Source organism: Misgurnus anguillicaudatus, chromosome 3, assembly GCF_027580225.2.
Source record: "Misgurnus anguillicaudatus chromosome 3, ASM2758022v2, whole genome shotgun sequence".
Taxonomy (NCBI): Eukaryota; Metazoa; Chordata; class Actinopteri; order Cypriniformes; family Cobitidae; genus Misgurnus; species Misgurnus anguillicaudatus.
This window is the reverse complement of record NC_073339.2, coordinates 35,595,557-35,623,445: the sequence shown is the minus strand read 5'-3', so window position 1 is coordinate 35,623,445 and position 27,889 is coordinate 35,595,557. Positions and strand designations below refer to the sequence as shown.

At 36.5% G+C, this 27,889-nt stretch overlaps 2 protein-coding genes and 3 non-coding genes across 13 annotated transcripts in view; all 5 read left to right on the top strand.

Moving 5' to 3' along the window:
- Positions 1–7,432, top strand: part of micu3a (mitochondrial calcium uptake family, member 3a) — a 40,890-nt gene extending 33,458 nt beyond the window's left edge. For all 8 annotated transcript variants that reach the window (XM_073865740.1, XM_073865717.1, XM_073865707.1 and 5 more), the window contains 4 exons: positions 5,771–5,888; positions 6,073–6,222; positions 6,444–6,507; positions 6,665–7,432. In XM_073865740.1, coding sequence (XP_073721841.1) covers positions 5,771–5,888; positions 6,073–6,222; positions 6,444–6,507; positions 6,665–6,671 — 339 coding nt within the window. In that variant the 3' untranslated portion in view covers positions 6,672–7,432. The remainder of the gene's footprint in view (positions 1–5,770; positions 5,889–6,072; positions 6,223–6,443; positions 6,508–6,664) is intronic.
- A 776-nt stretch (positions 7,433–8,208) lies between these two features.
- Positions 8,209–8,424, top strand: LOC129445544 (small nucleolar RNA U3). The gene has a single exon (XR_008644814.2). It is a non-coding gene; the product is annotated as a small nucleolar RNA U3 (small nucleolar RNA).
- Positions 8,425–9,383: 959 nt separating this feature from the next.
- LOC129445546 (small nucleolar RNA U3) lies at positions 9,384–9,598 on the top strand. Its single transcript, XR_008644815.2, has one exon. It is a non-coding gene; the product is annotated as a small nucleolar RNA U3 (small nucleolar RNA).
- Positions 9,599–13,300: 3,702 nt separating this feature from the next.
- On the top strand, positions 13,301–26,426 carry vps37a (VPS37A subunit of ESCRT-I). Of its 2 annotated transcripts, none has more exons than XM_055205712.2 (12): positions 13,301–13,753; positions 19,229–19,303; positions 19,395–19,512; positions 19,938–20,038; positions 20,202–20,412; positions 21,499–21,569; positions 21,697–21,824; positions 22,032–22,090; positions 23,546–23,614; positions 24,589–24,732; positions 25,791–25,906; positions 25,995–26,426. In XM_055205712.2, exons 1-11 carry the CDS (start codon positions 13,644–13,646, stop codon positions 25,869–25,871), a joined length of 1,167 nt encoding a protein of 388 aa, XP_055061687.1. In that variant the 5' UTR covers positions 13,301–13,643; the 3' UTR covers positions 25,872–25,906; positions 25,995–26,426. The 2 variants fall into 2 exon arrangements, with proteins under 2 accessions (XP_055061687.1, XP_055061686.1); XM_055205711.2 differs by having other exon boundaries at positions 13,302–13,753; positions 25,791–25,909; positions 25,994–26,426.
- LOC129445549 (small nucleolar RNA U3) lies at positions 16,436–16,650 on the top strand. Its single transcript, XR_008644817.2, has one exon. It is a non-coding gene; the product is annotated as a small nucleolar RNA U3 (small nucleolar RNA).
- Positions 26,427–27,889: the final 1,463 nt, after the last annotated feature.

The following is a 27,889-nucleotide window of genomic DNA, read 5'->3' as shown; positions in this document are numbered from 1 at the left end:
GCTCCTAATTTAAAACATTTACAGCAGTATCGATATTTGTCATTTGGCTAAAGTTATAGTGAACTACAAACAATCTTCTAACCCCCAAACTAACCACCGAATGCACTGTGCCATATTAGCAGCGGAAGTCGGTTGACAAAATGCGGAAGAGCGAAGAATTAAAAAGGGGCGTGGCGGAATAAGGTGAATAAGTGGATAAAAGATTTTAAAGTAAACTGAATTTTATCAACAGCTACAATTTACAACATTTACAGACGGTTGCTTCTACTATCCAAATCAAAATGCTCAAAAACTTCAAGAAATTACAGCAAATGGCTTTTTGTGGACGCAACTTCTGGTAGACATGCATCCATTTACAGTAGTTTATTTTTTATAACAAGGGAAATAAATGACAAGTAAATTACTTAGGTTCATATATCAATGCATATCAACTATTACACTGAGCTAACATTACTGTGTAAAATTAATGTATGCAATTGTAGCTTCAGGTCCGTGAATTCTTGCCTGGCTGCTAAACCTCTCCCCACAGTTGTGATTCATGTTAGCCGTCCCCCCTCGTATTTAGCTAACCAAAACATTTTATACTCAACAAGGTATTTGTTTCAGAGATCAGTTTAGCACTAACCGCGACAACATGTGTGCGTCCAATGAAACCGTCTATATAATTTCTACAGAATAATCTGTGGAAAGTTGTTAATTGTTTCATGTTCCTATAGCTCAATTGATAGACCATGTGTTAGCATTGCAAAATGTCAATGTTTTGTACCCCAGGGAACACAAATGTATACCTTGTAAGACACTGTAATTCACTTTGGATAAAACTATCTGCCAAATGCATATGTAAATGTTGTACCGAGGCAATTTCTGCAGACAAATTTGTCCCCAAACTATTTCCAAGTACACATAAACACATTCCCATACCTTGACACGTCATTTGAATGCTCTCGTCCTCATCAGCAGATAGTATTTGTTTAGTGTTTGACACTTCCATGTAAACTGCAGTTTATTCTTATAGTCTCATTACTCAATTACTCCTACTCTCATTACATCCTCCTTTCATCCTGCAGATGGTTTTCCCTCTTTATAGTCTTACGTTTATTTATTATGCAAGTGTCAAACTCACACTTTGCAGTTAAATGTAACTGCCTATCCCATGCAGGCCCAGTTCTCTCAATTATCTTAGACTTCCGTAAAGAATCAATACCAACAGAGTCCCCAAAGTAGATTATTTCTGATAACAAGCAAAATAAATAAGTAAATTACATCGTTTACATCATAGCTTAAGCGTAACAACTACTAAACTAAGCTAATATAACTGTGTAAAATGATTGTTTACAATGATATTCAAAGATCTTTGATGATCCATGCTTACTGTCTTCCATCTTCTTCATGAAACTGTAATATTTTTATTTTCGACAAAATTTTTGTTTTAGAGACCATTTTAGCCACTAGCCAGACCAATAAACAAACACAGCATGGAAGTTAACTTTGGGCCAGGTGCGTAACCGTGACAGCAAGCGAGCGTCCAATAAAATGTCTATTTTTTAGTTATTCAAATTCTTGCATCCCCAACTAAAAAGACACTTTAATGTTTGATGCAACAATCTGATTTACAAAATTGAATTCACACCAGACTGGATTAAGTTTGTGGAACTGGATTTCTGAATTACTGATATGCCCTTTTCACACAGAGAGAAAATACACTGAAAATGCATCCGGGATTTGTGCAGGATCTGTGTGTGCATTCACACACATTCCGTAAAAAAAGATCTCGACATGTGACATATTTTTTCTAAAGTTTGCTAACAATCTATGATTTCTCTCTCGAGAAACTATGCACCTGCATTTTAGATTATGGCACGATCATAAGGAGCACGTGATGCGCTGTTCTGTCATGCTGGTGAATGATCTCAGCTTCAGCGCGGATAATGACAAGCTCCCTGATCTCTGCTTCAGTTCAGTTTGACGACATTTCTCGTTGTGAATGTTGATCTGCGTTTAAATCCATTTGTCAAAGAGCTTAACATAATTTCTGGTTCTGCATCTTGTTCACACAGAATGCTTTTTGTAAATGTTACTAGGTCCTCTTTACGGGAGGGATCCAAGAACATTTACGGGTGTCTGTGTTCACACAGAAGCCTCTCTGCCAATTTTAAACAGAAAAAATGTGTCCGAATTTTTGGTCACTCCCTGCGAGGGTTTCACACAGTTGAAGCAGAAATGACTCCCCTAAACTCAGTGTTTTTTCTCTTGGTGAGCATGTGCGTTTCTTTTTCTTCTTTTGTTTTGGCCTTTTCCATATTGTCACCTACACCTGTGTATATATCCACATACATTATAAAACTGACACACTGCCTTACTCTAAACACGAGTGCCCGCACTAAGCATTTGGCGCTGTGTGTACACCTGCGCACTTCAATGCACTGCACATGACAAAGAAAACGCGTTACCCGGGAATGCATGCAGGTTTCTATTCGGGGGGGTCACACATGTTTATTTCAGATGTACAGTCAGAGCAACAAGTCACAGCTGGAAAATTAGATCATATAGTGTGAGCACATAATTTGTGAGCTTCGGCTGTTTATCGCATGCGATTTGGTGTGAGTTGGTGCTTGCCCAGATGGCATGCAGCCATTGGAACGGTGTTGGAAATTGGTGATTTGTCTTGATACCATTGAATCAGTGTCGGGTTTGAGCCCTCCATTTTTATTGAGGGGATTTTGAAATTTCAACAAATCGCCATTGCTGTGGTCGGTGTTTGCTTTGGTCGGGCCCTTGACTCTTGTGTTTTAATGTTAAGTTTTCTTTGGTTGTTGAAGCAGTGTTTAAAAATACATTTGCTATCGCAAAGAAAACAAAGCTCTAACGTTATCAAGTAGTTTCATTCTTGTAGATATCCCTAAATAATATGAATGAAATACAGTTAAAGATGTGTACAAAATGAATATTACAGTACTAGTTGGAAGCAGTGTCAAGTCTGTTATTTTGAGAAATGTAAAAACACATTTAGAAGGTCAACTTACTGAATCTATCTCTGACATCATGAATCGGTCTATTCATCTCATCAATGGTGACGATCAACAAAAGAACGCTTCATGCTGCAATGCATGCTGGGTATCATCGTAGTACTAAACTAATTTATGACTCCTAGAATGCATTGCAGTTGATCGTTTTATCTGAATTTGTTTGATAATTGTCACCATTGTTGAGATTTGTAGGATGAGTAATGATGTCTGAATGTGTCAGCATTCTTTGGATTTACACACCAGAAATATTATAATGGTCAAGAATGGATCAACACTATCACGTAAAGCTGTTTTGTTTTATACCGTCTTGACATCTTGAAACCTTTGAAATACATCTTTCTTTTCCAAAGCACTTGCGTTTCTACATAAACACATACAAATACTAACAATGAAAAGAAAGATTTAACTTAGTAAATGTCAAGAGTCAAGGGCCCAACTAAAGCAAACACTGATCACGATAATGGTGATTTGTTGAAATTTCAACATTTTTTCAATATTAATGGAGTGTGCAAACCTGATATTGATTCAATGGTATTAACATTGACAAATCCACAATTTTTAACATTGTTTCAATGGTTGCATGCTATCTGGGTAAGCACGACTTGCTAAAAATCGCACAGTGTATGTCTGCCCATAGAGCAATCTAGATTCATCATAAAATTAGAGTAATGCTAATATTGCAAAAATAAAATAATAATAATAATAAGTAAAGGTCCAGTATCATTTGTTGGCAATGAAATTTTATCCATGCATTGAAATTTGTGAGGATTATGTGTCTTAAACGTTTTGGGGAGGATGTATTTGTGTAGGGGAGCGTGTACATGTGTATATGCTGTTCTTCTGAAGACGGTCAATTGATGTAGGCTTCTCCATGCCTGACTGCTCGCTTTTAGCTCTTTCCCATGCAGTCTTCAGCTGAGGGATCTGTTTGTGTTGAGGGTATCAGGTTTTGGGGCCCCTTAGCAGTTTGTACATTTGGCTAGAATGACTTTACTCTCCTCTGGAATTCCCACGGACAAGACCCTCGACTCACTTTTATGGTGTTTTATGGTTTTACAGCTCAAAGTAAACTTAACCTAAAAACACATTTTCCCAAGTTTGTTTAGAGTATTAACCAGTGTTGGGGAAAGTTACTTTTAAAAGTAATGCATTACAATATTAAGTTACTCCCAAAAAAAGTAACTAATTCTGTAACTTATACTTTTCATGGAAAGTAATGCTTATGTTACTTTTAAGTTACTTTTGCGTTATGCTGCGTTCAGACCAGCCACAGTAGAGGCGTCAAGCGCGAGTGATTTCAATGTTAAGTCAATGTAAAGACGCGTTGACGCGTGTCTGGAGGTCTCGCAGCGCAAATAAGGCGTTTAGTGCGGCGCGGTAAACGCGATTCCGCCTCATTCGCGCTTCTACTTCACGCAAATGCCGAAGTTAAAAACGGAAAAACGCACCACGTTAACCAATCAGGAGCTTAGTGACGTGATTACAGAAAGCGAACGGAGTCGCAGAAACCCCTCCCATGACGCAAATTTCTGCGTGAATGTCTCGTTTACTAGAATTTCACGCACAGCTTTCATGCGCGAATGAAGCGAGTTAACTCAAAATGTTCAAGCGGCAAACTAGACGCGGTAAACTTGAATTTGACGCCTCAAACGCAGCTGGTGTGAACCCACAGTTACTTTTTCTTGGCTGAGGCTTGATTCCTTTCAGGCCTTGCATGTTTTTTATGACTGAAAAGTTCTGCATTTAGAAATTGCATTTTTCATCACAAAATTTTGACCTCTGTCCTGCCGACTCAGTTTCTGACTCTGTTCCCATAGGCGTGTATGCATAGAATGCATAATGTGACTATGTTTAGTTTAATTCAGCACATATTTTTTTTATCGAATTAATTAAACTAAAAAAGTAACCTGCATTACTTTTTTTGAAAAAGTAACTAAAATATTAATGTGTACATAAAAAATAATAATTTACTTGTTACTTCAGAAAGTAATATTATTACGTAATCCACGTTACTTGTAATGCATTACCCCCAACACTGGTATTTACGGCCTGATTATCCTTTATTCACACTTTTAGAAGGTGCTAAACAATGCCATAGTAGAAACATTTTTGGCTGTATGGTTCCTTTAAGAACCTTTGCCTAAATGGTTCTTTAGGGAACCAAAAATGGTATGGCATCACTGTGAAGAACCTTTTGTAGCACATTTATTTTTAGGTGTAGCAGCACTTCACTTCGGAGAACTGGAGCGTTCGGACTTGTGTTTTGGGAACGGAATATAAAGAGGGATTTCCAATCGTTCTTTAGAAATTGTTTTGTCGATCTCGATCTCACTTGTTATCTCTCGCTTGTTGTCTCTTTGATTTCTGTCTGTGAGTTCATGTTTGTTTTCGCTTCTCATTCAGACAGGCTGACAGGTTTACAGCATAGTGCTTTACAATGACTCATGCCTTTCATCATCGCATGTCTGTCAGTGTTTGCGGTTTTCCGATATCTGAACATGCATCTGCAGAGGAGCATGAGTGACACAGTGTCTGATACCTTTCTGAATATGTCACCTTCCTCGCATTTGCCTGTCCTGTGCAAATTCGCTGGGGTTTAGAAGATTTTGGAACGAGTGTCAGATCACTTGCTGATCTTGTGAATTGGAACAGAATGTGCCGTCAGTAACGATTGATGGTGGTGCTGTTTGTCAGATTGAATGTCTCAGATATAAAGATTTCTGTTGTTTCCTTTTTGTGATCAGGGCATCACCTTTGAGGAGTTCAGATCCTTCTTTCAATTCCTCAATAACCTGGAAGATTTTGCTATCGCCATGCAGATGTACAACTTTGCTTGTCGTTCCATTGGACAAGATGAGTTTGAGATTATGAGCAATGATTTCACTTTAATCCGTCTTTGGCATGACCTTACTCAGTCATTATTTAAGATATCAATGTTATATTTTTACAGAATGTTCTTTACTTTATGTAAGGATTTTATGTATGATTTATACTATTTTTCTAATCTTGTGGATATTTCTTGTTCTCTCTTGTTCAGATGAGTTTGCTCGGGCTGTGTATGTGGCCACAGGTCTGAAACTGACTCGTCATCTGGTCAACACCATCTTCAAGATTTTTGACGTGGATCATGATGATCAACTGAGTTATAAAGAATTTATTGGCATCATGAAGGACCGTCTGCACCGTGGAGGCAGGGTGAGTGTGCATGATTTTAAAGATGCCATGGGTGTAAAGACGCTTTTTAATATGTACAGCAGGTAGACTGCTGAGGTCACCTCAGCAACAGTGCCACCTAGTGTTAATCTATAAAATTAACTCTTAAATTTACTGTTAAACAACTGCATGTCCATCCAATTTGTTTTTCAGGATTTTGGGTTTAAGTTTCTCTCTCATGTTTCTTTTATCATACTTGCAGGGGCTACAAGGCTATAGAGCATTTCACTTCCTTTAGGTCATGTCTGAAAAAAGAACTGGCTGGCAGATAAGTAACCCTGAGCTAATGCTTCCACATTACTGCATTTTAGAGAAGATATTTGTTGACCTTAAAATTTAATAAATAGTTTTATGTATGTTGATTTAAAGCTATGATGATGATGATGTCATACTCGATGGTAATGAGGTATAATTTCTCTTTTCACCAGGTGAATAAAAGACGTCTCTTTCCTTTATCAGAAAGAAACATATCAGGAAAGGTTTTAGAGCGAAGGCATAGTGCATCCATCATGAGAGCTACCTCTTCTTCTGATCTTGAATCCTGAGGAGATTGTGTTCCGATCAGCATTCTGCACTGCATGCACCAGCATATCTTGCATGATTGAAATTTTGTTCTTCTGTAATGTTATATATTCTTGTCTGCATGCAACCTAAGGATAATATCTCTGCCTTGTAACTGAATTGCAATTGCTATGAGATTTGCACATGAAGTTGCACATAGTTGCACATAGTTGCCATGCAGGCAGTTTAGATATTCATTAATTTTTTTATGCATATTTGTTATGCAGGATGAGTTCATAGCCTTTATATATTTTTCCATTTTTAATTATGCATTTTATTTATGCATATTATCTTATTTTATGATTAATTACAAGCAAAAGGTATGAATGTTATTTTATGTTATCTATCAATATTTTTTATTAAACCATACACTGTGTAAAAATAAGATATTGCATGTGTGATGAAATGTGATGAGGATTGCCTTAATTTAATATAGATTAATCTTGATTAATCTTGACATTATTTCTCTCACACATTATTTATTATTTTTTAAGGTTCAAGTATAAATTGTCTTGACTACACAAATGTTGTACAATATATCGTTGTCTGTCTTAAAAAAATCATCCAAAGCAAATAACAGCTTAGCAAGTTTTTAACTAACACTTGACAAATAAAGATCTGAAATTCTCAAATGACTGAAGTTTATTAATGAAATGTTTCATGCCTAAAATGCAAATGTCATGTAAAATATTCCCTGTAATATGAAAAATATTGCTTTGTTAAAATGATTTAAGTTTGATAGTCCCTTGAAGCCATATACTGGTTTTATAAATTACTTCAAGGGGCGGTTTCGTGGACAGGGATTAGACTAGTCCTAGACAAGGTGTTTTCACATATACACTGTTTAGGTCGGCCCAAATAAATGTAAGAGCTGTCCAAACTGAAAACAACTTGCAATGGCATATCTTAAAATACATCACTGCTCTTTGTTTTGCCTCAAAATGCACACAAGTAATGTTTTTAGTAAGGCATGTTTGTTAAAACTAGTTATATTTCCTAATTAAGGTCTAGTCCTGGTTTAAGCTAATCCCTGTCTGAGAAACCACCCCAAAGTGTTTTAAAAGGAAAAATTAATGGGGTTATGTCTCATACATTTTTATTAAAATTGATAATGAAATAGTTTCCACTTCCCATTTAAATATCATCTCACAAAAGAAAATACATTTAAAAATGTAAAAACAGTGTGTTTATTGAGATATAACAAAATATGACATTTTTTTAAATAAAAAATAGTTTAGTAAACGTAGCAAGGGCTTCTATCGCGAGAGCGATACTATGATGCCATAGTCAGATCAATCTGCGCAGCTCTGCATAAAGTCGAACACAGCGACACTTTTGCTAGTGAACTGCCGTCAATGAGACGCTTATTGTGAGATTAGACTCTAGCTGGTTTGACAGTTGGAAGGTTAAGACTATACTTTCAGGGATCATTTCTATAGTACTTAACTAGGAAATGTGTTTCGAAAGTGTTGCGTCTCCCAAACTACGATGAAGAGTATCGAAACTTCTTTCTGAGCGTGAATCGGATATAGAGTAATGATTAAGTTCATATGCTTTGTGTCATTGATGAACGTTCAACATTGCTTAATAGCGATGTGGAGGAAAGGGGTTTGATCAGAGTAGTTTGTAATGAAGTCAATAATAGAAATTATTAGATGATATGATTCTGTAAGAATACTGAATTGTACATTATTGTAAAGTTTAAATTTAATTTGATAATTGCAATACTGCTGATTATGAGAATTGTTATATGTGTTAAGATCTATGTTGTCATGCATGGAGATGTTAGGTCTAATTGTGATAATTATATAGACTTCTATTAGATCAAAAATCTTTCTTACATATTGTTTTGTATTTTTAAACAATCATTAATACAGCACATGTTGTACAGATTACTAGCTTTGGTAGACGGAACTACATGTGGACTGTGCAAGTTTCCTCAGGACGTTTAATAGAGACGTACCAATGCACGCTTTAAACGCCTTAACCCCAAAAAAACAAACTACAAAACAAATTTACAATGAATTTTTACTATCAGTTATTCTAGATACCATATTATTGAGAGATAGGCTGAAAGTTTAAGCACTAATAATTATTTTAAGCAGATTTTCTGTGGAACATAGATTCTCTTATTTTATTGGTTGCTTGGTCGGACCTTGCAACTGCATTATGGGTAAATGCATACTTTAAAATAATAAAATAAATTTACAGCTTTACTATAATCTAAATTATATGTTTGACTTGGTACAGTACTACCGTTAACTGCGACAATAAGACCACGCTTTAAATCCACATAGGTGCATTGTTGTAAAGTATTGTTTTAAACTGTGAATATTAATGTATGCTTTTTATTAGCTTTTGTTCTTTATTTTTTAGCGTGTTATCTATACACGCTGAAATCAGTTAGTTTGTGTATTGGTTACAAGGCTTAAGATAATAAAATATTATGGAAAACTACTGTTTCGAGTTACAGTAGTAACTCCTCGCAGTTCAGTATACTGTCCCAGTCAACAACTAGTGATCACCGTCTCTGAGACTGCGAGTGTTAAAATAGACGTTGGCTGGTTTGACAGTTGGAAGGTTAAGACTATACTTTCAGGGATCATTTCTATAGTTCTTAACTAGGAAATGTGTTTCGAAAGTGTTGCGTCTCCCAAACCACGATGATGAGCTTTGATACTTCTTTCTGAGCGTGAATCAGGTTTAGAGTAATGATTAAGTTCATATGCTTTAAGTCATTGATGAACGTTCCTTTCTACTTTTAGTAGTTAGGAGGAGAGGAGTATGAACAGAGTGGTTTGTGAATCAAGTTAATAACAGATTATGACTTACAAAATTAATTAGAATTAAATATATAGAGCTTGTTTTGATAATTTTATTAAGGTGTGCACTTTTGCATGTTAATCCAAGTATTGTTAGATGCTAGTCTATATTCAGGTATTATGGTAAATAAACGTTACATGTGTGTTTATTTAATACGAATGTTTTTGTCCGGGAATGTTATGAATTTCTAATATGTTTAGATACATTAATTCACGAATGTTTTTGTCCGGGTATGTTATGAATTTATAATATATTTAGATACATTAATGTCATGTGTCATTTTTTGTTAAAATAAGTGTTTAATATTTTTTAATACTAAATATGAATTTATTTTGGTATCTGATAAATGTGAACTAGAAAACGGGCCAACTATCCGTACAAATTAGAAGTTTAAGACAACTGTTAAAAATGGTGTTTAAATTGATATATTAGAAACTTCAGCATCATTATGTGTTTGATACCTTTCCTATAAACACATTTCACAATTATCAGGGGCCCGTACCATGAAAATGGTTAAACAAACTCAGGGTTACAGGATTAGTTTCAGGTTGACAAAACCAAGCCAATGTGCAGGCCTTGTTGGTAAAAACTATTTTCATGGTACCCAAAACCCAGGATTTGCACAAACTAATCCTAAACAAAGCTGGCTAACCAACTAAACCAGCTTCATGGTATAGGCCCCAGGTGTTGTTAGGATGATTGAAAAACCTTTGTCCAACTGAAATCATGGGCCTTTTAATTAAACAGTAGTATAAACAGTAAGCATGATATCACATCATCCAGTGTACACAATGTGGTCTTTATGGCTAAATGAAAAGTTTGTAGATTTCTCTCAAATACTAAAAAAAGCTACTTCAATGTAATGGGTAGGCTGGTACACTTTCTGTGTAAGGTGGTACAACCAGTGTAAAACTAGAAAAAAATGCTATTTATCAAACAGATTTCAATTGTATTTTAAAAGTATATTTTTTATATATCATAGTCAAAAGCTTGTGTTGTTTAATGTAAATTCATTGCTGAGGTCAAGGGATGCAACTAAGGGTGCAATTGCTATGGATGACCATAAGAAATAAAAAACACAAATTGAAATAATTTAATAAGCTAATTATTTAGCAAAAATCATTTTTTTAATATATACAAGCGAAGGTTGAAAAACATATCGTTCGAAATCATCCCTAACAGAAAAAAACACGCAGAATCAATGTTGATACTGATAGTAACCAATAAAATAGCTGATTTTTTTCATCGGAATGGTTTAAATCACCATACAACATTGAAGGAAAACACCACCGTTTTTCGGTGTTTTGCTATGTTCTTACCTCAACTTAGACTAATTAATGCATACTTATCTTTTTTCAATGCGTGCACTTCATCTTTGTACAGCGTTGTGAATGTGTTAGCATTTAGCCTGGCCCCATTCATTCCTTGGGATCCGGGCGGGGATGAATTTGGAGGCCACCTTAGCGCTTCCATGTTTTCCCTATTTAAAGACTGTTACATGAGTAGTTACACGAGTAAGTATGGTGGAACAAAATAAAACGTGGCAATTTTTTAAATGGATAAAAAATTAGAACTATATTGTATGGCGGAAGAGCACTTAGTTTGCAGCACTTCGACCTCGGGCCCAGTAATATTGCTGGAAGTTTCAGAGAGGGGGGGAGTAGTCAAGCGTGATGATGTTACTGCGTGTCGAGGTCGAAGTGCTGCAAACTAAAGGGGGTCGCACACCGGCCGCACAGCTCAGCATCATGCAAAAACCTCCAAAATAAAAGTGATGACTAACTTTCATATCAAATACTATTCAATCGGAATAATGACACATTTGCATCATATTTACATCTGAAACGGCATGTTTTATTTATTTAAGTCTTAATGGCTTGTTTAATTGTGTCATTATGCATTTTGCACAACAACTGCATCATATAAAATTAATGTAATTTTAAATCTATAAAGAATATAAACTACGAAAATGACATAAGCTATAGCCACGTGATTGATTTTAATGTTCAATAATGATTTAAAAAAATATGTTTAGATAAAATTATTAGAGGAACGGATTTTTGCATTAAATTTTACTTTATATGTGAGCATGTGAGATTCCGCACCCGCGCGAACTTTGGCGTTGTGCCAAGAAGATGAATCTCTACTAATATAACGTTGAGACGGTCACATTTAAAACCATACATTTTCTACACAGAGGAGGTTAACTGCACATTACCGTACTGGGGTTTGGAAATGTTGTGAGCGTTTCTAACACGTTTTAATTCCTCAGATAGCCAAATGCAGCAGCAAGCCAGCAACAGCAGAGAGCTCGTGAGCGCGCCCAGACGCTGATGACGTCTGCGACTGCGCTGACTGCAGCGCCAGCTGCCTCCAGAATAAAAGTAATGTAACATGATCAAAACACTATCAAAACGGCGAAAATCTCTGAAAAGTGACAAGGATGCAGCACAGAATGTATAATATTGTGCATATTAAACAGATTAAAAGTCAAATTACAGATTAATGGACGCTTATTTGATTTTGAGGTTGGATGCAAAATCCATTGGCTCAAAAAAACCAAGGGGGCACGTGCCCCCTCAGTTTGAATGGGCATGACGCCTCTGCCCTTAAGTGCTCTTCCGCCATACAATATAGTTCTCATTTCTTAATCCGTTTTATTTTGTGCCACCATACTTACTCGTGTATCTACTCATATAACAGTCTTTACATAGGGAAAACATGGAATTGTTTGGTGACTTCTAAATTCATCCCTGTTTGGATCCTAAGGAATTAAAGGGGGGCTATAGGCTAACATGTACAAAGATTAAGTACACGCATTAAAGGACAAGTTCGGTATTTTACACTTAAAGCCCTGTTTTCAGATGGTTTATGATGAAATAGAACGGTTTTGACTGAAATTTCGACATATGCGGCTGCCCCGAGAATTTTCGGGTGTTTGTGTTTCACCTCCCACCTCTACAATGGGTTTAATGGTGCACTGGAACAATCCTTCCTAAAATGCATTAAACTTTCATTTTCAAAGACGTGAAACTCACTGAGTGGTCGGGGGTGTTCACCGGTATGCTCACACGGAAATCGCTGCAAATTACGCATTCCAACATGTTTTATCGTAGTTTTTGGTAACTCCATTGACTTAGATGTGCTGTGAGGTACTGTATTACTCCGCGCCGGGAACTTTGTTTCTATTCTTGCAATTGGCAATGGTGGATTAGCGCCACCACCTGGGCTGGAGTGTCTATTATTCAACCTCTCAGCGGAAGAATATACGGATGTGAGGCGATTTTTGTGTGAGCATATCAGTGAACACCCCTGACAACTCGGTGAGTTTCACGTCTTTGTAAACGAAAGTTTAATGCATTTTAGAAAGGATTGTTCCAGTGCACCTATAAACCCATTGTAGAGGTGGGAGGTGAAACACAAACACCCGAAAATTCTCGGGGCAGCCGCATATTTTTTTTCACCATAAACAATCTGAAAACAGGGCTTTAAGTGTAAAATACCGAACTTGTCTTTTAAAAAATGTAGGTATGTATTTGAGATAAGAACAAAGTAAAATATTGAAAAACGGTGGTGTTTTCCTTTAAGAAAATCCACACAGCAGATACACGCCTTTTTTACTGTACACGCTTTTTAAGACCTGTCTCTTTAAACTCTTTCATGGTGGGAGTGATGACGCAAGCAGCGTTAAACAGCTGACGTCACGCTCACAAGGGTTGTTTTCTTCCGAGCCCGTATACTTCAGATTACAGCTTGATTTCTCACACTATAGTTATAAAAATACCACGGATTTTTAGCTTCGTTTTTTTTAAATAATCACAAGCGTTTCGTTTGTTTTCCCATGTGTCCATTTAAACGGGTGATCGGTCGCCAACATCACTAACAAACGTTAGATAAACTCGCAGCTAATGCTAATGGTTTCGTTTGTTGTTTCTTACGTTGCTCTTTCGTTTTATCAGGCCTCTTTAAACTGACACCGCCAGGTGATTCAAGCATTAGTTTTTGTGGTAGCAGACGAGAATGAACTGGATTTTCCCTCTATCCAAGGGCTCCGGATCGATCCCCCCTTTGAACAGTTTACAGAAACAAAGACAGAGACAAATCGAGTCTCTCAAAGCTGCACACACCAAGTAAGTCAAAATGTAGAGAGCTGACTATCTAGACACCATCCGTTCTAAGTTACTGTAAATTGGCGCGTACAGTGCCCCTAATATGGTAACCGAACGTTTGGACACGTGTGTGATTCTTCAGAAATGCTGCTGAGTGGAATAATGTCTTGATTTGTACTTAACAGCTAACTAAAAAACTCATAAACTAAACAACATTTTTATTCTGGAGTTTTCTGCTCATAATGGACAAATACGCGGCAGAAGAGTCAGATGAATAATCCAGAATGTCTGCCTATTGTTGTTGTTGTTATGGTATACATTTCACTACAAGGGAGTTGCAAATTGTCTTTAATAATATAACGAGATGTTGAGGTAGAAAGGCTCTTAAACCAGCCAAATCCCTCCATCAGGTAACATCCCACCATAGAGACATTATGGTTTCCATAAACTAAGACAAGTTTTTCTTAAAAATTAGTAAAATTCTCAAGTTTGTTTAGTGATGGGGATATAACATTTCATTAGCCTGATACCAAAACACTGAAAGTCTGTGAGATTTACTAGTGAGGATAAACCTGTGTGTGTGTGTACTGGATGTTATGTACTGTGTTTCAGATTAAAGTATTAACTCTTATAGTTTACTTCAGATCCCTTCTTAGAAGGATAGGTCTTAAATTAGTGTTGTAGTACATCTTGTCTGTATTTTTTTCAACAGAACGGACAGATTAAAGCATTTGTTTCACATGAGTTGTTTGGACTTCCCTGAATAATGACTTGTCAGAGTATGTGACATAACATGTTTTGACACGTTTCACATTGATAACTTCTAAAAATAACCAAACGATCTTGATCTTTCAGTTATAGACTTTAATGCTACTCAGTTCATGTGTATTTAAAGTTAATAATTCCCAACCAAGGGGATGTTTACCCCATGGTTGCCCGTTAGCAAGTTTGTCTTATATTGCCAAATGCCTAAAAAGCTAAAGCAATGAAAATATATTGTGTAAGCCTTTCAGTTAAAGGAAAACACCACCGTTTTCGGTGTTTTACTATGTCCTTACCTCCACTTAGATGAATTGATGCATGCCTATCTTTTTTCAGTGCGTGCACTTTCAATCTTTGTATAGCGTTTTTAAAGGTGTTAACATTTAGCCTAGCCTATTCCTATGGCTTCAAACAAAAGTTTTATTTTGTGCCACCATACTTACTCATCTAACTTATGTAACTACTCATGGCTTTTATTGGGAAAACATGGGTTTGGTGACTTCTAAATTCATCCCTGTTTGGATCCTAAGGAATGAATGGGGCTAGGCTAAATGCTAACACATTCACAAGGAGCTGTACAAAGATTAAAAGTGCACGCATTGAAAAAAGAGAGGTTTGTATTAAATCGGCTAAGTTGAGCTAAGAACATAGTAAAATATTGTAAAATGGTGGTGTTTTCCTTTAAAGGGGTCCTTGATTATGATTTCATTTTTTTAACTTCAGTTAGTGTGTAACCTTGCCATTTGAGCATAAACAGCGTCTGCAAAGTTACAACACTCAAAGTTCAATGTAAAAAGAGATATTTTCTTTAACATAAGTCGCTTCTAAAAACAACAGGAAACGGCTCGATCACTGATCTCCGCTAGCCAGTAGCTAAATGCTAATTCATACTTATCTGACAAACGCCTAAAAAAGACCTACCCCACCAGCGAACTTTGAATGTTTAGACAAACTTGACATGTACACAGAACTAAGCCATAGTTTGTTTTTGTAACGGGCTAGTTCTGGCGCCAGATATTTGGCTACACTCGTTCTGTAAAGATTAAAATAAATGAGCTATACAGTCAGTAGCGATCCCTGTAGATCCGCAGTCTGTAATCAGATAAAACCCAACAAATGATAGCATATCTAAATCGCTTTTCTATTGCATAGTACCCCACGGTTTACGTTTAGTTTGAGTCGGGTCAGGTCAGCTTACTTTTGGGGGCTTTTCCACTGGGTGCAGTACGTAATACCAGATTTTTTTAGTACCACCTCGGTCAGGGTTCCAAGCGACCTGAGCTGATACCAAAACGTGACGCGAAAACACTGTAGATAACTAATTGGTCTGAGAGCATCGTCAATTAATTTACAGCTTTACTATAATCTAAATCAGTGGTTCTCAACTCCAGTCCTCCCCCTTTGCAAAATGTTTTAAATGTCTCCCCATATGAAACACCTCATTCCACTCAGTAGGCTCCTTCCAGAATGTTTGAAACTTTCCCATAATTAACAAACTTACAAGCTGATGAACCGAATCGGGTGTTTCATGTATGGAGAGATCTGGAATGTTTTGGGGGGGTGGGGACTGCAGTTGAGAACCACTGATCTAAATAATGTGTTTGACCTGGTACAGTGCTATGGTTAACTGCAATAATAAGACCACAATTTATATCCACATAGATGCATTGTTGTAAAGTATTGCTTTTAATCTGTGAATATTGATGTATGCTTTTTATTAGTTCTTTTTCTTTATTTTTACCTATACACACTGACATCAGTTAGTAGGTGTATTAGTTACAAGGCTTAAGATAATAAAACATTATGGAAATACTACTGTTTGAGTAATGGCCTTTCCCCGTTGCTGTTTAGTATCCTGTCCCCAGTCAGTGACTAGTGATCACCATCTCTGAGACTGCGAGTGTTAAAATAGACCTGGGCTGGTTTGACAGTTGGAAGGTTAAGACTATACTTTCAGGGATCATTTCTATAGTTCTTAACTAGGAAATGTGTTTCGAAAGTGTTGCGTCTCCCAAACCACGATGATGAGCTTTGATACTTCTTTCTGAGCGTGAATCAGGTGTAGAGTAATGATTAGGTTCATATGCTCTACGTCATTGATGAACGTTCCTTTCTACTTCTAGTAGTTAGGAGGAGAGGAGTATGAACAGAGTGGTTTGCGAATTAAGTTAAAGATAGAGTTAAATTTTTAGGTAGTGTTTAAGTTTAGTTATCTTGCTTTGGTTAAAAATGTAATTAATATGTTAGGTATTTGTTCTTAATTATTATAATGGTGTTAAATGTAACTTGTTTTGGTTTATTTATGTTTAATGTGTTGTTAACAGAGTAAATGCGCAAGATCTATTTAAACACTTTCTAAATTCACTGCTTTTTGTGCCTGGGGATGTGTGTACTATTAATATATTGATACATTTTTGACATTTGTTACTTTTGGTTTAAATAATATAGCAGTATTTTTAATAATAAATATTAATTTTTGTTTCGGTATTAGTGATGCAAAGTCCGATTCATTTTCGCGAACCGGCTTTTTTCGGACAGTTTGGCTCATTGAACCGGTTCAAAAAGCCGATTCACCGGTTCCTGACGTCATCAAGAAATGACATTACTACGCATTTATTGTATCAATGAAACATTCAAATAAAGTCGTTTGTGTCAACACATTAAAACATTTAAATAAAAATTTGTTTTTGTGAAGGCATAGCTGATTTATTGCCTTGCATTCATAAGTTAGTAATGTTTGTGGTCACAGTTTAAATCGCGGATCATAAATCCTCGGTGATTCACACGCAGTGTCAGCAACTCATCCGTCAGAATCGTCGGCAATCCTCCCCTCGGCAATCATCGACAAACTTCGTTCGGTTCTTTATGAGTCCAACGTGCTATTTCGGCTGTGCGTCCTGCGTCATCAACCCGGAACCTATGCCCAAAACTAAAGTTCGATTCAGTTCGATTTGCGAACCGGCTCGACCGGTTACTTCCTGAGAACCGGCTCAAAAGAACGATTCGTTCAAGAACCTAACATCACTATTCAGTATCTCACAAATGTAAATAGTAAGTGGGGCCAAATTATCAGTTTAAGACAACTGTTAAAAATGGTGTTTACATTTTTTAAAGAGTAACTAAACCCTAAACCAACTTTTTTTAGTTAATGGTCTGTAAGAATTATGCTTTATTAGTGCTGTTCATTTATTTTAGTAAGTTTTTTGACATTTGGATATAAAGTGTTTCAATACTACAATTTATGGTATAAAACGTCTGAGTGCTGCCCTCTTCAGGTTGAACAGTGGCTATTGCAGTTGAATTTTCCTATTGGATGTTGGGTCCAAAAAATAACTCGTGACATAAGCAGTTTCAAGCTCACCACACACTTGGTACGAGCTTAGTTTGTCCCCTCTCTCAGTTGGGATCTGCCCAATTTCTTGCATTTTTCAAATATTGCCAGTGAGTGGAGTCAGGTTCTGACCAGGGGTTTAGTTACGCTTTAATAAAAAAGTTTTAAACACAATTGATTTTACAATTATCAGTTGTGGTTGGGATGTTAAGATATTTTGAAAAACTTTTGTCCAAACTCAATCATGGGCCTTTTATTAAAGCGTAACTAAACCCCTGGTCAGAGCCTGACTCCACCCACTGGCAATATTTGAAAAATGCAAGAAAAGTGGGCAGATCGCAACGGAGATAGAGGGGACGAACTAAGTGTGTGGTGAGATCGTAACAAGGGCGTGGTGAGCTTGAACCTGCTTACGTCACGAGGCATTTTTTGGACCCAACATCCAATAGGAAAATTCAACTGCAGTAGCCACCGTTCAACCTGAAGAGGGCAGCACACAGACGTTTTTACACCATTGTAGTATTGAAACACTTTATATCCAAATGTCAAAAAACTTACTAAAATCAATGAACAGCACTAATAAAGACCCATTCTTACAGATCATTAACTTTAAAAAGTTGGTTTAGGGTTTAGTTACTCTTTAAGAAGTTAAACATTACTATATAAACTACGGCGGCCGATTTTGCAGTGTCTTTGGGCAGCTATTTTAGCCATATACTGTTATACCAAACTATCAGTGTGAATTGGGCATTACTGTTATCTTTAGTTATCACTGTACTATACATTTATTTCTAAAGTTCAGTTTGTGCTAAAAACTATTTTTCATGACCTGCTGGTGTTACTTGAGCTTTGATTATAAATTCCGGCAAACATTAAATGTTTTTCCATGTACAAAAATATTTACTATTCCTTTTTTTCAGGGAAAGTTTTTGCTGTGGTTGACTGTTTTAGTTTTTTTTGTAATTAGTTTTGTGTATAAGTTGTAACCATTGTAATAATTAACCATTGTGCTATTTTAAGTGTTGATCATGCTAAATGATATCTAATGATATCCATTTTTTTTTTTTTTTTTGATGTTGAGTAAGGGGTGTTTAAGTTTAACTGATGGGAACTTGAGGGGCGATTGCGACATCTCTAGCAACATCAAACTGAACTGTAAAACACTATTACTACATTTAGTTTGTTAGTCAGGTAAATGGGTAATTCCCACTTAAAGTCACATGACTGGCAGAGAGAGACCACCAAGCTTTCTGATTGACTAACAAATGCGGGCGGGGGGTTCCCCATTTGATTTTTACAGACAAAGATGTGTGAGATTTGATATTTGTCACCTAGTTTAGAGTTTCGCATTGCTTGAAAGACCACAGTCTGATCTGAATTAACTCTGTGCATAATGTCTCCAGTCTTGCAGAAATCCAGAAGGATGTGGAGTATAGACTTCCTTTTACTGTCAACAACATAACAATTACTGTCAATATGTAAGTAAAAAAAAAGATTTTCTATACATTGTATTTGTATAATAAATTTGACTGGTAATTAAAATATTATAACCTTTAATTTCATCCACAGCTTGCTGCCACCACAGTTTCCTCAGGAGAAACCAGTGGTCAGTGTATTTCCACCAGTAGGCCATCATTTAATAGACAGTAACAGTGGAACAATGGTTACCAGCCCACTCATAACTAATGTAAGGGTTTCTTTTTTTGCATGCTATTTGAATGATTTTCAATGATTGAATGAGTTTATACTTTTATTGTATAGTAGGAGAATAAAGTTTAAAGGCGGAGTGCACAATGTTTGAAAGCCAATGTTGATATTTGAAATCCCCTAAACATACACGCCCCTACTCCAATAGAATCTGGACCTTCTTTTGATAGACCCGGCACACACATACGCAACCCCGGCAAGGATGTCGGTTAGTAGACACGGCCCTTACTGCTGATTGGCTACAAGTGTGTTTTGGTAATCGGCCCGACTCCCTTTTCGAAAGCGTTTTTCAAACATTGTGCACTCCGCCTTTAATTTAACATTGATTTTAAAGATTTCTTTCTAATATGTATGACTGAACACATCAGCTCACTATTGTACTTTTTCTTTTCGTTTCCCCTTAAGTTTGGCATGCATTCAGATTTAGGGAAAGTAATTCAGAGTTTACTAGATGAATTCTGGAAAAGTCCTCCCGTCTTGATGTCAGGCCCCACCACCTTTCCATAGTGAGTAGTTTTTAGTATTTTATCTTCTCGAGTCATTTTGCCACAATCCACATCATTGATTATTTCATCTTTAATTTTCATTTATTTGCTGAATTAATAATTAAAATAATTTAAATGTTGTTTAAAACATGAAATCTCTAATTTATACCCTTGTTTTCTTAAGTATGTACAAACCATCGGGGATGCCACCTTACCCAACCCAGAGCTTCCATTATGTTCCCGCCTTCCCACAACAGGATGTTCAGCGGCCTGTTGGCCCCTCCCCTGTGCCACATGCAGGGGTGGAGCATCAACAAGCACCACCCCGACCAGCAGCACCAGCTTATGGACTCATTACAGACCTTCCTCTTCCTGTACCAACTGCTGACTCCCAGGTATCTCAAAGAATCAAGTCCAAAATATTGACTTAGGGTTTTGTTTAACTGATCTTTAGGACTAAGTGTCTACAAACTTTCATTTTGAAAGGCAATTTATTTCTATAGCATATTTTGCATTGTCGCAAAGCATGTTTACAGTAAATGCATATTAGTACAGGAAATAGATACAGTATATTGAATACATGGTATTATATCAATAATAAGTCAAAAGATGTACATTAGCCTATCAGAGCTTTCTCTACTGTGTAGGCACCCTTAGGGGACGTGTACACCAAGGCGTTTACATCTGGCGTATGTTTTCAGTTGTTTAGTTGCTTAGACCTTTAAAGGCGGAGTCCATGATGTTTGAAAGCCAATGTTGATATTTGAAATCGCCTAAACAAACACGCCCCTACCCCAATAGAATCTGGACCTTCTGTTGATAGACCCGCCCCACACATACGCAACCCGGCATTTGATTTGATTTTATTGGCTATAAGTGTGTTTTGGTAGTCGGCCCGTCTCCTTTTCCAACGTGTTTTTCAAACATCGTGGACTCCGCCTTTAAGTCTCCTTCACCATTCCCTATCATCTGCTACATCTGTTGCTTTGGAACAAATGAGGAATATATTGAATCTACAGCCATAGTTCCTGGTCTACAAATTCACTCATTTGAATTACACATTTGATTAAAGGTGCAGTGTGTACATTTTAGCGGCATCTAGTGGTGAGGTTGCGAATTGCAACCAACAGCGAAGTCCACTGCTCACCCCTTGCTTTTGAAACACATAGAGAAGCTACGGTAGCTGCCACCGGACAAACATGTCATCGTCAGAGATAACAAAAAATTGTCCGTTAAGGGCTTCTGTATATTGCGGCACAAAATGGCGACTTCCATGTAAGGGGACCCTCTTTGTGTGTAGATAAAAAGGTCTCGTTCTAAGGTAATAAACACATAATGGTTCATTATGAAAGGTCTTTGTACATCGCTGATGTATATTATTTTGCATTTCTGTCAAGAGATCCTTCTAAAAATTACACGCTGCACCTTTAAGGGGTACAATGACCTATAAATGCTCATTTGTGGTCTTTTGATCTCTGCAGTCAGGTCTGAATGGACACATGTACAAGATGCCTGAAATCCCAGATTCATTTCCAGAACTGTCTGAGATGAGGTACAATACTGACGGCCACAATCACTTAATTAGCGTCTAGTCTGCTTAAGTAGAGTAGGCTACTAAATATCAGGTTGTTTTTTTATATTTCCATTGACATATTCTTTGGGTACGTGTGATCTCTCAGTGTTTCCCAGCTGAAGGACATGAGCGATCAAGATGATGTGCTGTTGGAGTTCTTCATGTGTCTTCCTCAGCTCAAACAAGTGACCACGGACAAAGAGGAGCTGGTCAACAACATAGTGGAGATGGCCAGTGAGTGGGGTTTTTTTGGAGTTTAGATAAACATTCTTAAGTCTAAAGTCTTCAATGCAAAATGTCTAATGTAAATATTAGATTGAACAATTTAGATCTTTATAATCTGCATCATGCAGTAAATTGTGTTACATAATTCAAATGTGGTTCGGTGTTTTGTAATAGGTTTGCAAGTAACAGAGAATATTTATTTAATATTTATTGCAGAGAAAAATTTGCAGCTCGAGCCGCAGCTGGAAGGCAAGAGACAGGAGATGTTGTGTAAAGTATGTTTTCTCAAAGTTTTTCTTTGCAAAAAAAAAAAAAAAAAGAAGTTAAAGGGCACATATTATGCAAAATCCTCTTTTACAAGATGTTTGGACATAAATGTGTGTTGGCAGTGTGAATCCATTCTCCTACTTTTTTAATCCCTATTAACCAGGCAGTCTCATTGGACATGCTGTTTTGGTTCTCTTGTTAATGTGATGTCACACGGACGGGGCCCCGCCCATGGCCACTGACTGACTGGTTAATTTTACCCAAGAGCTTTTTTGGATGTGTTTGTTAGCACATTGTAGTGCTTATGCAATGAAACAGGCTTGTGCACAATTCAGAATTGAATTGAGAATGACTCCTAAATTCCAATTCAATTCTTGAATTTGAATTGAATTTGAATTGATGTCAAAAACAGGATCTAGAATTACAATTCGAATTTAAATTAAAGGAAGCAGAATTGCAATTCAATAGAAATTCATAGAAATTCATGTACATATTATACAGTAAGTGAAGTGTTAAAAATGAAGCTTTCAGTATATGTCAGATGTGATTGCATTACATATTCTATAAATGATATTAGTTTGAACTACAGATTACATAACCAGGAAATGTTTCCCCCCAGCAATTAATGTTAAAAACTCTAATCACATAACAAATAATTAAGTTAGATTTTTTTGTAATTGTAATTTTGTGGAACATGACTTCATTTCCCAGAATGCTTTACTTTAACCAAGTATTTGGAATGGTTGCCAAACAATTTTCCAAAGTAACTTTCCTAACTCAACTTCCTGTAGGGCGGAGTCAATTCAATTCAAATTCCAATTCATGAATTGAATGGAGGCCAATTCTGAAATTCTGAATTGTGCACAAGCCTGCAACGAAATATACTATTGTCTGGAGCTGGAGCTCACTTGCATTTAAAGGTAGACACATGAAAACAGCGCATTTTGCTCTCACTCAAATAGGGGCATTTTGGACATGCTCAATTGATCTGTGGGGTATTTTGAGACTTTTTTTAAGATATCAAATAAATCTTTGGTGTCCCCAGAGTACAGCTCTGATCTCTACACCAGTCAGTGTTGTGGCTGGATTACTGATTAAGGGGCGGTATTATCCCCTTCTGACATCACCGGGGGAGCCAAATTTCAACGACCAATTTTTTCACATGCTTGTGGAGAATGGTTTATCAAAACTAATCAAATTTGTGATAGTGACCAACATCTTTGTGCAAAATTACCTTTAATGGTTTTTAAAGCATTATCAAGAAAATTAACTAAAAAGCAGAATAAGACATACTGAATACTAATTCATATTACGTTTGCAACATTTATTTCAGATTGTCATGGCAATAATTATTTGTAAAGGAATACATTTTCATGTCTGAAGCATTTACACCTGACTGCATTCAAGTCTTTGCATTGAGGATGCTAACAGATCTTCTGGTGTGTGTTTTTGTTTTGCTGTAGTATGAACAGTTAACACAGATGAAGTCAGTATTTGAAACCAAGATGCAGAGACAACATGAGCTCAGTGAGGTAAAGCACACCAGATACTCCCTTTGTTGATCATTTACATATACGATGTAGACAAATGAGTCAGTTTGACAAGGAAATGGAGAATACAGTATTCTAGTTTTCATTTAGGCTGACCTCAGGAATTTGCATATATGTTCATGCTTTTACTCCCTCAAAGTTTGTGCATTGCTGTGTTGCCTTTAGTTTGTACTAAATCCAGTTATATTTGGTTTACACTTAAAGGGACACTCCACTTTTTAAAAAAATATGCTCATTTTCCAGCTCCCCTAGAGTTAAACATTTGATTTTTCCGTTTTGGAATCCATTCAGCTGATCTCTGGGTCTGGCAGCACCACTTTTAGCATAGCTTAGCACAAGCCATTGAATCTGATTAGAAAAAAAATTATCAAAGAGTTTCAATATTTTTCCTATTTAAAACTTGACTCTTCTGTAGTTACATTGTGTACTAAGACCGACGGAAAATTAAAAGTTGCGATTTTCAAGTTCAATGGCTAGGAACTATACTCTCATTCTGGCATAATAATCAAAGACTTTGCTGCTGTAACATGGCTGCAGCAGTGGTATTACGCTGCGCCTGAAAATAGTCCCCTGCCATTGAAAGTAACCAAGGGGACTATTTTCAGGCAGTGTGTAATAACATTGCGCCTACTGCAGCCATGTTACAGCAGCAAAATCCTTGATTATTACGCCAGAATGAGAGTATAGTTCCTAGCCATATAGCCTTAAAAATCGCAACTTTTAATTTTCCGTCGGTCTTAGTACACGATGTAACTACAGAACAGTCAAGTTTTAAATAGGAAAAATATCGAAGCTCTTTGGTTATTTTTAGCGCGATGCTAATGGCCAAATCAGATTCAATGGATTGTGCTAAGCTATGCTAAAAGGGGTACCGCCAAACCAAGTGGTGTGTCCCTTTAAGGTGAATAAACATACTGTAACTGGAATACAACTGAAATGTGTTTTAATTCCAACAGAGTTGCAGTGTCAGTGCACTGCAGGCCAGATTAAAAGTAGCAGCACATCAGGCTGAGGAAGAGTCAGAGGAGACGGCTGAGAACTTTCTGGAAGGAAAGACGGAGATCGATGATTTTTTAGGAAGCTTCATGGAAAAGAGAACGGTATTACAGCAAAATTCGACTTTGAAACAATGCATGATATGGGATTATAAAAGGGCACACATTATGCCCATTTTTTTTAAAAGATGTTGGCCAATGAAAGGCTGCATCCTCCAGAGGTCGCGTTTATTTCAGTTACTTGAGCATTACATTTACAAGCCATTAACAATTTATGATTATGAATAATAGTCAACTTTATAATTGTTAATATTCTGAAATAAGATGCATTTTATGAAGCATGCAGCCTACAAATGCGATCTCTGAAGGACGCAGGCTTATGTAGTTTAAGTTTCATGTGTGCCCAGAATGCGTGTTAAGTTTTAGCTCAAAATATCCAACAGATCATTTGTTATAGCATGTCCAAAATGCCCCTATTTGGGTGGGAGCCTTAACAGACAGTGAGTGCTTTTGGTTAAAAATAGACCTGATTCCTGTCATTACAGTCTGAGACAATAGTATCTTTAGCTGCATTAGCGCTACAATGTGTTATCAAACACATTTAAAAAAGCTTTTGAATAAAATTAACAAGTCAGTCACTGGCTGTGGGCGGGGCATTATCAGTGTGACATCACATTAACAAGAGAATCAAAACAGCATGTCTAATGAGACTGCTTTGGTTAATGGGGAATAAAAAAAGGAGAGGGTGGATTTGTTTTCATTGTAGATTCTTTACACACTGCCAACATAGGTTTATGTCCAAAAATCTTGTAAAAGTGTTTTTTCATAATATGTGTCCTTTAAAATATTCCTATATATATCTTGGGCCCATTTTTCTGCAGCAGAATATTACAAAAATGAATTCAAAACAAGGCTAATATGACATAGTTTTTTTAACTAAGGTCTAGAGCAACATGGTCACGTCCCTCACATCTGTCCCATGACAGTTTTTGCAGCATCCCTTCTCCACCCCATTGCCTCACTCTCAGCTGGTATCTATCCAAGTTGATGGTAGAGTAATCTGGGTCTCTGTGCCCCCCTCAGACAGCACGTCAACCTCCAAATTAAAGTGTTATCAGGTTAATGATTTTCTGTCTGTAATATTTTTGTACCTTGTTCTTTAGCTTTGTCATTGCAGAAGAGCCAAAGAGGAAAAGCTCCAGCAATGCATGAACACACATGGACAGTTTCCTGCCACGCATTAAACCGAATGTACTGTATGGTGCTCTTTCCTTTGAGGAAGGTAATTTACATTTTCTCTTATCATCTCAGATGTTTAATAGCTCTGTTTTCAAGCTAAGTAAAACATGTATATTTTTTCTCACAGGTTTGGGATCAATCTACCAGCAGCACATCTTGTGTTTCCTAAATGCTTCAGAAAAGAGATGGTTCTTAAATTAAATCAAAGTGATTTTTGCACAGGAAAAATGCTCACTCGGGTTGTGACCAGATGCGAGTGACATCTGGAGATGCCCGGCCTTTGACCCAAAGACTGTAATCAGAGGAGAGCAATGTGTTCGTAATAGTTGTCAGAAACAGGCTGAGTTTGAAGCTTATTAGTTCACTTTCAGTTGACGTGACAATTGGGATTGGGCTTTGTATGCACTTGAAAATGATCTTAAACGGTGTTAACGCTGCCGGAAGCTTAACTATGACAAAATCATACTGTATTTAATATTGTTGATAAAAGCCTGTAATATAATTAGACATTGTATAATATGTTTATTTAATTTGATAGGTTAATAAAACATTCAGAATAATCCCAGCTCTGGTTTGCATCTTCAAAACCCTTTATGCTATTATTTGGTTAATGGTGTTATTATCATTGAACTGTTGCTTACAAAAGGTCACTCAGCTGGTGTCAGCTTTGTTTCAGATGAAATGTGTACATTTTTATATGTTAAGGTAATGAAGGATGGAAAATTAGACTTCATTGCATTTCTGATTAATTCCACTATTTATACACAGATTACACTTTTCACATTTAAAGGGATAGTTCATGGATTTGTAATATTTTCCTAACCCACAAGCCATCCTAGGTGTTACCTTTAAATGCAAATGAGCTACTACTCCTCACTCCTATATCAACAGACAGTGAGCGCTCTCGGTTCAAATAAGATCTAATTCCTGTGAATACAGTCTTAGACAAATGGTATATGTAGTGTTTTAATGCTACAACATGCTTACAAACAAATTTAGAAAAGCTTTTGAGTAAAATCAACCAGTCACTCAGTGGCTGTGGGCGGACTTTATCAGTGTGACATCACATTACCAAGAGAATCAAAACAGCATGAGACTGCTTTGGTTTAAATGATTGGGCTAAAAAAAACGAGAGGGTGGATTGTTTTTTACTCACTCTAAAAAATGATGTGTTGGATTTACTTAAAGGGGACATATTATGAGATTTTTTTTAAGATGAAAACTAAGTCTAAAATAGGTCTGAGCAAAAGTGTGCCGTTTTGGGTGTGTCATTTAAAATGCAAATGAGCGGATGAAGTGCAACCACTGATCACAATGATGGTGGTTTGTTGCAATTGAAAGTCAATTGTGCTGTGAAATATTTTATCTCTCTCTTTCTCTCCATACTAAATGGTTGTGCTGTGGTTGGATAGTGCAGATAAAGGGGGCGGTATTACCTTATTCTGACATCACAATAAGGGCCAAATTACAATGACCCATTTTTCACATGCTTGCAGAAAATGGTTTACCAAAACTAAGTTATTGGGTTGATCTTTTTAACATTTTCTAGGTTTATAGAAGCACTGGGGACACAATTATAGCACTTAAACATGGAAAAAGTCTGAATTTCATAATATGTCCCCTTTAAAATATATATGCACCATTTTTGCATCACACTTTTTAAGTACTCAGAACTTTGATAGTTTTACTTAAAATTAACAATAAAACCTGTGTTTTATGTACTTAAATTTTTAAGTAAAGAATGTTGATGAACTCAAATATTTAAGTTCATATAACACATATTTTCTTGTTTATTTTAAGTACAATTTTTCCAAGTTGGGATTACTTTACAAGTGTGATGCAAAAATGGTGCATATATATATATATATATATATATATATATATATATATATATATATATATATATATATATATATATATATATATATTTTAAGTAAATCCAAAACATCATTGTTTAGAGAGAAGTTGGAGCAATTTAGTATACCCAGTTCAGCTAACATGCATGTTTTGGCCTGTGGGAGTG

Bases quoted from the DNA above. Each gene is read 5' to 3' on its own strand.
- vps37a (XM_055205712.2), top strand. From the start codon at position 13,644: ATGAACTGGATTTTCCCTCTATCCAAGGGCTCCGGATCGATCCCCCCT. The intron at 13,754-19,228 runs GTAAGTCAAAAT...TAATGTCTCCAG, and splicing joins CTCAAAGCTGCACACACCAA to TCTTGCAGAAATCCAGAAGG. The intron at 20,413-21,498 runs GTATCTCAAAGA...TGATCTCTGCAG, and splicing joins TACCAACTGCTGACTCCCAG to TCAGGTCTGAATGGACACAT.